This window comes from Eptatretus burgeri, chromosome 9 (genome assembly GCF_056783735.1).
Source record: "Eptatretus burgeri isolate ZD-2024b chromosome 9, Ebu_testis_v1, whole genome shotgun sequence".
NCBI lineage: Eukaryota > Metazoa > Chordata > Myxini > Myxiniformes > Myxinidae > Eptatretus > Eptatretus burgeri.
Genome location: NC_140969.1, coordinates 28,623,836 through 28,636,299, shown reverse-complemented (window position 1 = coordinate 28,636,299; position 12,464 = coordinate 28,623,836). Strand labels below are relative to the sequence as shown.

The following is a 12,464-nucleotide window of genomic DNA, read 5'->3' as shown; positions in this document are numbered from 1 at the left end:
AGTTATTGGGTTCCTACTGAACGATAATCATGAATATGTGAACGAAGTTCAAAAGTATGTAGACTGGTGTGACGTCATTATTTAGTTCTTCTGTTAATGTCGGCAAAACAAAGGAAATTATTTTTGTTTTTCGCCCCTTAGCAGATAGCCATGACCCTTTGATTATTCATGACCATAGTATAGAGCAAGTTTCTGAGTGTAAGTATTGGGACACAATATATATTGTGAAATGGGTGTGATGTACCCTTTTTGAATTACCAGTGGATGAAAGAAATTCCATGCTCCATGTAGACAATAAAAAATAATGAAATTATTTTAATTCTTCTGAGATGGTACCATGTCACCTCAGATGATGAATATCATTTCCGTCGGCCGCCAGTATTCTACTCACCGATGAGAAATCTACAATTTCCATTTATTTCATGGAATTACAACATTCATTTGCTCAGGTGACTCACAAACTGGCCGAGCAGTTGAAACGATGTTGTGTTTTGACAAAGAGCTGCAACAACCATCCAAATTGAAATATCATTCGGCCTTGAGGGGTGTAGCATTTACAAGTGTAAATTGTGTTTTCCTTCACTTTTAATTTATGATTGTGTATTCATTTTGAAATGCAGTAGTTCGGTATGTAGTCCTATGGTGCATCCACTGCTGTGTGGTTTGTGTGTAGTTATCACTGCGGCCAAAGGTGGATGGAGATTAAGTTTTCACCCCTGTCTGTCTGTGAGCAGGATATCTCAAAAAGTTTTGAACGGATTCAGACGAAACTTGGTGGACAGATTGGGTGTGTGAAAAGAACAAATTGATATCATTTTGGTGAAGATTTGAGTCCAGATCCAGATACTAGAATTATTTAATTTTGATGTGATTCTTCACGATTGAGAGATAGGCCAAAAACGACATGTAGCATGATATTTCAAAAAGTTATGGACGGATTCTGACAAAACTTGGTGGATGAGTTGGGTATGTGACAAGAGCAAACTGATTCAATTCTGGTTTGTGACGAGGACAAATGTATGGATGCAAATCTGGCCTATCAGTGGGATACAAAACGTAAACTGTTCAGCCTGGCAGAGGTTTGCGCTCTACCGATTACCATTCTAGACCTCTCCCTGTTATCCAATTGAATCAGGAAAGAGGTGAGTAAAATCAGCATCTGCATCACTTCACCTCTGTTGATGTAAACAAAAACATAAAATGAGTCACCTTCTGTCCAGAGGGAGGTGAGTTTAATGGGCACTTCATTCGCTTCACCTGACTATGAGATCATGACCAGCACAGCACGTGTGTAATGACTCTTAAAAGGACTTGTGAGGTCATTAGGATCTTGATTGGTCTAGGACTGGAGATCAATCAAGGTTATACAGGAGTACTCTGCTCAATTTTGTGATAAAATAAAGAGACGAGTGAGTCTGTCTCGATAAATGTGCTCATGCTGGTTAAAGTGTTAACCTGTGTGTAGAGCCATCTTTCAGATATTCTGTTCTATGAAACCTGCAATTCTGAGTTACCTGAGGTTACCTGACATATAAATGTGTAGTTATTCAATAACGGGTAGTGGTTTGGTTGATTTGATCACTTTGGTGTGCACCACTTATCATTGAACCTATAGGATGTTCGGAGTTTAAGAAGGTAAAATTTGTTTTTGCATTCAGGCCTGGCTCAGCCAACTTGATATGTTAACCTCTGTGTACATATAAAGGTTGATCACTGCGGACCTGTAAAATTTAGTGATCTTATAATTGTAAAAGGTTTAGCCATTTGACAGTTCTTGTGATTGGATTGCAGTAAAACAGTCAATTGGACCATCCAGGGCTGAATCACAAGGGGGTTTAACTCCAAAGTGAGTTATATAGATCCAAAAGGTTCTTCTACACCTATTATGGACGCGAGTGATGGTGTCGACGATAGTCGTGGCAGTAGGAGAGGTAAAGACCATTATTTGCCAAGAGTAGTGAAAGAGTTGGGGTGAAGAAGATGCGTGCTGGGAAATCAAGTAGTGGTGCAAAAAGGCAGAGGAAAAATCCAGGAATCCAGAAAAAAGTGAAGGTATTGGAAAACGCAATCACTGTGTGAGTGTCGCTCAGCTCAGAGAAGACTATGGTGTTGGGCACTCGACCATCTATAATTTAAGTGACCAAAAATGTGGGGAGGAAGCATTAGCATTTGAGTACAACATAACACAATGACATCGATTTAAAAAAAAAATTCAACAACCTCCATTCACCAGAAATATTTATCCAGACATCCTTGGTCCTGACCATTCAAGATCAGAGGTTCGACTGTATAAGCTTTTTGGATGTGGACTTGGGACTCTCTCTCGTGACTCTGGCTTGTACTTTGACCTCCGAACAAATTAATTGAACTCTGAGTCAGCTTGCAAGTGGTGAAACACATCACTGGTATTTTGTATGAACATCTGCAGTGTTTTTATTTTCATTATGGAAATCACATAGCTTTAAAAAAAACTCTTCCTTTGAGGCAGAGTCAATGCTACGAGGGTATGTGGCAGACAGAAGGGACAGAACTAGTTTAAGGGAATTAAGGCACATACCACCATTTCATCATTTTGAGATATGTCAAGCAAAGCTATTTAAATAAAATTGGAAAATGTCAAAAAAACAACAGAAAAGACAAAAAAAAAAATAAGTTGATTCAACAAACAACTTCATAAGTTTAATACTGAAACTAATCACAACTGTCCCTGTTTGACACCCTTTAAGGAAAATCCAGACACCTCTGGATCGCTGTTTGAATACACTACCCTGTGTTATTTACACCCCCTGTACCCATCGCCTTGTATTTTGCAGACACCAATGGAAGCATTTGTGGACCAGATCCCTGCTTGAGCCGCTACTTTCGCTGCCGGAATGGCCGCTGCATTCCCTGGAGCCTGGTATGTGACGCACAGCGTGTAGACAACTGTGGAGATGGCTCAGACCAAAGCCTTTTCTTTCCTGATGACACCTGTCCAGGTATGCACAATTAATTTGAAACAAAATTATATGAGCTTTAATTTGCACCGAGCTCATCTCGATAATAAACGAGAAAGCATCTGAAAATGAAAAGCCTGTCCGTATTTTGTATTCATACTTCTTTGTCTTCCGAAAACTAAACAATGAAAACAGGTAAAATTAGAAGGGCACTCCGTGTAGTGCATACTTCTGCCACACAATGCCTGATCCATGAGAACATATCAGGCCCAATACATTTTTGAAATATCATGCTAATGCAGTACTATATCGTTTTTTGGCCCAATCTCTCAACGGTGAAGAATCACTTAAAAAATTAAATAATTCTCGTATCCAGATCCAGATTCGGATCTTCACCAAAATCGAATAAATTAGTCATGGTCACACACCCAACTTGTGCACCAAGTTTCATCTGAATCCGTCCGCAACTTTTTGAGATATCATCTTGTATATCGGTTTAGCACTATCTCTTAATGGTGAGGAATCATTTTAAAATTCCAGTAGTCAGACCCGGATCCTGATCTTCACCGAAATCTAACCAGTACATCCTTGTCACACACCCAACCTGCTCACCAAATTTCATCCGGATCCATTACAACTTTTTGAGATATCCTGCACACAAACACAGAGACAGACAGACAAAGAAACAGACAAACAAACAAACAGACAGAGAGGGGTGAAAGCATAACCTCCTTCACCTTCGGTGGTAGAGGTAAAAAAAAAAATACAAAAAGATTGATGATTTTAGTCAACCTTGACCTTTTGACCTCAAAAGCAATGGGCTTCAGTGACCCAATATGCAAACCCTGCTTAAATTTCAAGTCAATCAGATGAAAATGATGATTTTATGACTTTGACCTTGACAGACCACAGGTTACACTTGATGAATTGCATCATATTGGGTCACTAACATTATGATTTTATGCAACCATGACCTTTGACCTGACTATACCATCATTTAAATAAGGCAAAATCATTGTGGAACACAGCATGAACAAGTCAATAAAAATATTTATGCTAAATGAAAAAAAGCAATGTCGGGATGACAAACTACAGTGTAAAAAGGTTTTAAACAAGATATGGATGATCTTGGTTTAGAGAGTAGCTCACAGTATTGCCGTCACATAGTCCCTATATCATTGCCTCCAGAATATTGTCGAGCAAAAAGTATTAGAAGCTCCTATATGTCATTTCAGCATAAGTGTAAGAAGCTCCTATATAACTTCAGGGAGTTCTTGCAACTTCAGCTGTCGTTCTTACTTTTTCTTTTTTAAAATCAAGTTAGACTAACCAATCACAAATGCAGATAATTAAAAAAATGCTGTTATTAGAGATGTGCATGCAGTTTGTAAGAAGATGATGTTTATGCACTCATATTAACATTGTAGTCGTACTGCTAATTTGTCGAGTCTCAGTATATGGCTACACTACAAGAGTAATCAAGTATTGTCGTAACCAGTGTAGTGTTTGTAGAAGCTTGAAGCAATAATTGTTGAAGTGCAAAGGAGGCAGTGATGTAGGGATTGTTATGTGATGACAAAACTGAGAGATACTCTCAAAGCCAACATCATGTTAGCTACTGTTATATATATATATATAATTATATATATACAAGCATATACCCGTGCTATGCACGGAGTTGAATGGGTGGCAAAAGGTGGATGAGGCATAATAGTTGATGTTATGGGAAGCTGGGGAGGGTGTCATTCAGGATGTGATGCGCTATGGTTACCTGTCCTTAGTTTTCTAAAGGACCTACCTGTAGATGACATTTTTGGTGACTGTCTTGTTACTTAATAGTCCTTGTGAGGAATTGTTGTCCACTTAGGTAGATATATAGGAGTAACCTCTTGCACGTGAAAATGCATCATATAGTTGGCCATGGGAGAATACGGGGGCTGGGAGGTATATTCCGAGTTTGTCAAATGTTTGGCCCTGGGATTTGTTTATGGTCATCGAGTATGCGAGTCTGACTGGAAATTACATCCTCTGCAGTGTGACTGGAAGGTTGGCGTCTGATGGGACAAGTTTAACATGATATAGGCCTAGCCCTCGACTGAACAGGAGCAGTAATATATATATATTTTAATCTTTACTTTATATACAATGTTTCTTGTTACATTTTTTGTGTCAAATTCACCTTCTGAGGTGGTTAGCATGTGCAGAAGAGGGTTTTACATTGCAGACGCTGTTTTCTCGGAGTGGAATTACGCCTCTCAGCGGTGACGTCACACGTCGCCATGCAAACTAATGTAAAAATTAGAAAATCGCCCAAAATTCCCAAACCTGTCCGTCTGGCACGATCTCGCGTTCATCTAGCCCATGCTGTTCATTAGATCACAGAGCAACCGCATGCCGAAAATGGCGACAATCCGTCCGGCAGTTTTGGAGGAAATACATCAAATTACGCGCAGACGTTAACAGAAATTATATATATATATATATCTCCAGTATATATGTATATCTCCAGTATATATGTAATAGCTGAAGTTATATTTATATATATTTATATATATATATATATATATATATATATATATATATATATATATATATATATATATACACAGTATATATGTAATAGCTGAAGTAATATATATATATATATATATATATATATATATATATATATATATATATATATACAGTACTTATCGTGTCCACAAAAAACAGCAGTTACAGTACACATGGCTAGATGTGGTTCAGCCAAAGCTGAGCACATTGCTGACCCTTATAATTAAACTCTGCCAAATCCGATGCTGTGCAGGGCTGTTCCAGCAGGAGGCATGTCAGGAGATGCTGCATGGTTTGTGGTTCAGTGCCACAGTCACACACAGCATCCCTGTCATTTAAGTATCCCCATTTGGAGAGAGTGACTTTTGTTCGTCCAACACCAGATCTTCGTCTGTTCAGGAATTTCCACATTGCATAGCTTGAATCTGCTCCGGGGGGGGGGGGGGGGAGTGCCTCACTCACATTTTGCTCCATTGTTGTTGTTAATGGAAGGTTGCTCAGTCTTTCTTCCCATTGAATAACTCTTTCCCTGCTTGTGCTTGATGTTTCAAGAGGGGTGACATACCTTTGGAAGCTCTTTCTAGACTTCAGACGGCTTTGGGCTGGCATATGGCCAAAGAGAGGATGTCTTTCATTTGTAGCCTGTTGTTGACGCTCTTTCTTACTTGCTGCACTTTGTCGTATCTCTGGTGGGGCGATGCCTGCCAGGATATACAGACAATCCGTCGGTGTTGGTTTAAGGCAGCCTGTAATGAGGCGGCAGCTAACATTGAGAACAGGATCTAGCTTATTTGCATGTGTAGCTTGTTCCCATACAGGGCAGGCATATTCAGCCGTTGAGTAGCAAAGAGCTAGTGCAGTTGACTTCAATGTCTGTGGGCTCGCACCCCAAGTTGAACCAGTGAGCTTACTGATGATGTTGTTCCTCATACTCACTTTGCACTTGGTCTTCTCAATGTGAGTCTTAAAAGAGACATCTATCTAGGATTACCCCAAGGTAGATTGGGTATTCACAGTGTTCAAGAGGGATTCCTGACCAGTCGACCTGCAGTTGGCGCTTGGCTTCACGATTTCGCAGGTGGAAGGCACACCGCACACACCTGTGTCTTGGATGGATTTGCACGGAGGTGGTTCTCTTCATAGTAGGGTGTTAACTCTGCAAGAGCGTTGGAAAGTCTCTCTTCAACAACTTTGAAATCGGCATCTTGTGCACCTATGCCAAGGTCGTTTGCATAGATGAAACGGCGGGTGTCTACACTGTTTGGTTGGTCTTTGGTGAAGATGTTAAAGAGGAGTGGTGTGAGCACACTCCCCTGTGGGAGGCCATTCTTGAGTCCTCGCCATCTGCTTTTCTTACCTCCTAGTTCAACAAAGAAGTATCTGTTCTCGAGCATGCTTTCAATCAACTCTGTCAGGCGAGTGTCTTTTGTGGTCTCCAGGATCTTGCTAAGAAGACGTCTGTGGTTGACTGTGTCATAGGCAGCTGAGAGGTCGACAAACACTACACCAGTTACCATCCCTTCCTCATAACCATCTTCGATGTACTGGGTAAGGTTGAGTACTTGGCTAGTTGTGGACTTGCCGGGACGGGAACCTGCTTGTTCAGGGATAAGGTGTCCATCGACAGCAGGACCAATTTTGTTAAGGAGCAGGCGTTCGAAAAGCTTAAAGGTGTGACTCAGGAATGAGATTGGTCGGAAATTCTTAAGAGCGGATGGGTCTTTCCCAGGTTTCAGCAGTGCCATAATGTGGGCTTTCTTCCAGATCTTAGGGAGCTTGTGTGTTACTAAGCATTCATTAAAGAGCTGTAGAAGCCACTTCTTTGCCTCATGACCAAAGTGCTTAATCTGCTCAGTTGCAATCTTATCCAGCCCTGTTGCCTTTCCCGGTTTGAGGGTAGAGATTCCTGCTTCCAGCTCTGCCATAGTAAGTGGTCTTGTGAAACCAGGGTCTTCACCGTATTTGTTATGGTTTAGCTTGATATTCTCTCTCTTTCCACTCTTTCCATTCTTTAGCAATTGGTTGGCCACTTGATTTGAAGTGGTTTTTGGGTGCTGAGAAACTGCTTTAGGATCGCCACGTAGCTTGTGAATTAGTGACCATGCTTTCTTGCTGTTTTTTGATATGTCGGTAGACTCAATAAGAGCATTCCAGGTCTTACATCGCTCTTCGGCAATGCTTTCCATCACCTTCTCACCTTGGGCTGTTGTATCTTCGGAGAAAGGGTCTACTTCAAACATGCTGATATAGTCATCATAAAGTCCTGCACATTCCAATGAAAGTCCAGGTATATATTCAACTCTACAGCCTCGTGGGATATGTTTCCAGGCAGTTTTCAGTACCAGATTAGCAAACAGGTTGTAGTTCTTGCTTATTAGTCTTATATATTTGATCTTCTCTTCCAGCTCGTTGGTAAACAGTATATCTGTAATAGCTGAAGTAATATATATATATATATATATATATATATATATATATATATATATATATATATATATATATAAATCTTCTTCTTCTTCTTTCGGCTGCTCCCGTTAGGGGTCGCCACAGCAGATCATCCGTATGATCCGCATCGCGATTTGGCACATATTTTACGCCGGATGCCCTTCCTGATGCAACCCTGGTCGCCTCTTACGGCACAGGGATATGGTACACCTATTTTAACCGGGGTATACACCGGCCCAGTACACTGGTACTCACTTCGCCGACCTCGGAAGGATGACAGGCTGAGTCAACCCCCTGGTGTACTAATTCAGTGGCCCAACGGGGCTTGAACTCAGGACCTTTTGGATCCCAAGCCGCTGCACTAAGCACTGCACCACCACCAGGATATCTAAAACTGCGCCAACACAAGTAATATATATATATATATATATATATATATATATATATATATATATATATATATATATATATATATATATATATATATATATATTGTTGTGGTTGACGAAATTCGCAAACCACCATTCAGGTCCCTTAGGTGAGATATCTCTGTAAGTATATGTGTAGTTAGTCCAAACCCGTTGTTTAGCGGGAATAAATGTCATTCATTCGGGCTGCGACCCCTCGAGATAGCCGTTTTTCTTTTACTATCTTTATTTTGGACCAGCCGCCATCACAACCACCACCAACCACGTCTCAACAGCCATCACACAACAACCACCAACCGCAACGCCGCTTCACAACAACAGCCACGACCTTTACCGTCACAACTCGCCCTCGCAGCCATCGCATCACCGTCATTCCCGCGCCGCTTGTGGGCACCGATACTGGACTCGTGCAGGGCGCGCACCGAGCAGGGGTGCGAAAACACCAGCCTTTCCGAAGCAATCGGATCAAAAACGACTCACGCCCACTTCTGTTCTGTCCTATCAGTGAGCATGGGGCGATTTGGCCCCGCCTCCAGGTGCGTCGGAGTAATATCGCTATATGCAGATTCATGGATCAAAAAGCATTCACGCCCACTTTTCCTCTGTCCAATGGGGAGCCAGCCGGAGGTGAAGGGTCAGAGGTAAAGGGTCGAAGGTGAAGGAGCGAGGCCACGGGGGATATAAAGGGCCGCGTTCGCTCGCCAAACAGGCAGTTCGGAGTTGAGTTGGGAAGAGCCAGTCAAGAGAGGAGTAGGAGAAGGCAGTTGGACGGAGCTGTGGAGAGTTGGAGAGGTGGCGGCGGCGAAGGCAGTCGAGGGGGTGCTCGTGTCAGAGTCGGGGAGCTGCGGAGAGGAGAGGCCGGCAACGCGACCGAGGTCGTGGTGGAGACGCTCGTCGCGGGACCCGAGCCAGGGAGATATCCTCCTTCCCCCGAGCATCAACAACCCCCTCCTGTTTCCCCCCGCGCTGAGATAGTGCGAGAAGGGGGGCCCCGTTCCCACCCCATACCAGGCAGTCCCAACCAGGCCCGCGGAGTGGGGGCGCCACCGCCATTTTGCGGCTCATCACCAGACGGGTAGGCCCGACGCGGTCTCGGCCCCAGGCCCGTCTGCCCCCATCATCCTTGAGGGTGGTCCTTTTCTTTTGCTTTGAGTATGTGTTGTCGGCGCCGTCTGTGAAGTAAAACTGTATAAGTGTTGCCGTGTGCTCGGTAGTCGGTTAGCTCTGCATTGTGTTTTGCTTTTACATTTGCTTTTTGTGTATTATTGTGTGTTTCTTCTTCTTTTACATTTGCTTTTGGTGTAATTGTATATGTGTGCTTTCCGTTCATCGCGAAATAAATGTGCTTTATGTTGAACTGTTTTTCCCGTTTCGCTTCGTCTTTTCCTTTATTGAATCTCCATCTTACTTCATGTAAAGGGTTGGTCGTGGGCTAAAACGCCCGATAATTAATCGAACCGTCCAGGTTGACGATAACACCGCTCGGTTATCCCGATAGTACGGAACGGGTCGCTTAAAGTGGCCCGTGTCCGAAGTCGACCGGCGGCGAGGTGCGATCGCCCGGTCTACCCTCCGTGTGGGTACTTAGGTAGGTCGAATTTGGCGAGCAACCCTATCCCACGCGGGGGGCCGATTGGCACGATCGTGGTGAGGCCGAAAGGCCCACCCGTGACTAGTTCCCGGCGTTAGTCCGAGAGGGTCACGACGGGATTGTCCGTCCGGTGGGCGACGTGCCGCGATTCGAGTTACGTGGCCGTTCGCACGCCGGCGGGCGCGAATCTGCAACAATATATATATATATATATATATATATATATATATATATATATATATATATATATATATATATATATCTTGACTGTTTGGCACCGAGCTAGATAAACAGCTTGACTGTTTGGCTGTATATGTGTGCTTTCCGTGTGTCACGTAATAAATGTGCATTGTGTGAACTGTTTTCCCGTTTCGCCTCGTCTTTTCTTTATTGACCCTCCATCCTGCTTCACGTAAAGGGTTCGTAGTGGGCTTAATACGCCCGGTAATTAATCTGAACCGTCCAGGTCGGTGATAACACCGCTCGGTTATCCTGATAGCACGGAACGGGCCGCCCAAGCGGCTCGTGTCTGGAGTCGACCTGCGGCGAGGTGCGATCGCCCGGTCGACCATTTGCGCAGGTACTTAGGTAGATCGAATTTGGCGAGCGACCCTCTCCTGCGTGGGTGGGCAATTGGCACGATCGTGGTGAGGTTAAACCCCCACCCGTGACTAGCTCCCGGCGTTGGTCCGAGAGGGTCACGACTGAATTGTCTGTTCCGGTGGCCGAGGCGGCCGCCATTCGAGTCGAGCGGCCGATCGCACGCTGGCGGGCACGAATTCGCAACAATATATATATATATATATATATATGTAATAGCTGAAGTAATATATATTTATATATATATATATATATATATATGTAATAGCTTAACTAATATATATATATATATATATATATATATATATATATATATATATATATATATATATATATATATATATATATATATATTACACAGTCATGCGCCACTTAACGACGGGTTTACGTTCTGAGAAACGCGTTGTTAACCGATGTCGTCGTTGTGCGAGCATCATTTTTTTTACTTATGAAATCGAAGGTTTCGTAAGGAAATTGATGACTTCCATTTCTGTTTGTTTGTTTGTTTGTTTGTTTGTATGTTTGTATGTTTGTTTGTTTGTTTGTTTGTAGGCACGATAACTCGAGAATGGAAGAAGCTACCAATGTCAAATTACACCACGTGATTCAGGGGGGTGATGGCTCGTGCTGATTGATTTTGGTCGAAATCGGTCAAAGGTCAAGGTCACGGTGAGGTCAAACATCCAAAACATTCGATTTTTGACCGTTTGGTGCAGAATCATCGTAGAAACTTCTGGTTTGCGTCGCTACCTTCTCTCGAGACAGCTTTTATTAGACAAGGTCGGAGGTCAAGTTGACGATTTCGTAAGTCGCAGTCTATGACTGCTTGTTTTTTCGTTTTCGTTTTCGAACATCGTACTTACACAAAACTACACACCTGGGCTATATGGTGTAGCCTATTGCTTCTCGGATACAAACCTGTACAGCATGTTACTCTGCTAAAGACTGTCGGCAATTGTAACACACATCTAAGAGATACTGAAGACGCGTTAGTTTTACCTTTGTGCTGTTCATGACGGCCATCGGTGTTGTTCGCAGCAGCTGACAATCTCCTCTCGCATCGATTATAGAAAGATGAATAAATAGCGTTTGAATTTTATAAATACGTAATCATTGCATCGATGTTATCATTTATAAATGAAACAACGAGCTCCTGTCAATTGTGATATATATATTTTCGGAACAGTGCGATTGTTTTAACAACATGAAAAGCTTCAGCAAAAATAAATTTGTGTTTTAATTTCGACTGTAACAACGATTTATTCGCGGAATTCTTCAATTTGAAATGAGAGCGAGAGATGAACCTTCAGAGTTTAGGCTTTATTCCATTTGATTGGAGCCGCTTCTGTGGGCACACCAGGAAATACAGGTTCAGCTAGGAGTACATAAGCAGTAACGTATACATGTGCAGTTAACCATTGCAGACAATCCTCGTAAGCACGGAGTTCGATATAATCTCCATTCTCACCAGTCAATGAGCACCTTCAGTTAACGAGCATCAAGTGGACAGCCGATGTCAATAGCAATGCCCCGGGGACAACCACTCGTGCCGCAGAGACCTCCCCTTATACGCGAGACGCACAACATGTGATCCCGCGTCATGTCCCTCAATTCACGTTAATTCACCACACAATTCAAAGGTAATTTACTTGCGAGAAGGTAAACGTGCAAACATTGCTTCAGTTTGAAAGACGATTTCCTTGAATCCCCATTTAGCACGACCCTGCTTTTTTGGACATTTTATGGACCTCAACGATCACATTATAACAGGGCCACACTGTCGTTTATTATCATTATGAAGTATTATGTACTGTACATCGTGCATAATTGTACGTGCTATTTTTATACGACTGGCATCGCTTCGTCGGCTACATCACTCGGCGATTGGAATTTTTCAGCGACATTTTTTTT

At 42.6% G+C, this 12,464-nt stretch overlaps 1 protein-coding gene across 2 annotated transcripts in view; it reads left to right on the top strand.

The window, feature by feature from the left end:
- Nucleotides 1-12,464, top strand: part of LDLRAD2 (low density lipoprotein receptor class A domain containing 2) — an 814,009-nt gene that overhangs the window by 21,165 nt on the left and 780,380 nt on the right. For both annotated transcript variants that reach the window (XM_085894518.1, XM_085894519.1), the window contains exon 4: nt 2,814-2,978. In XM_085894518.1, the coding sequence (XP_085750644.1) occupies nt 2,814-2,978 (165 nt within the window). The remainder of the gene's footprint in view (nt 1-2,813; nt 2,979-12,464) is intronic.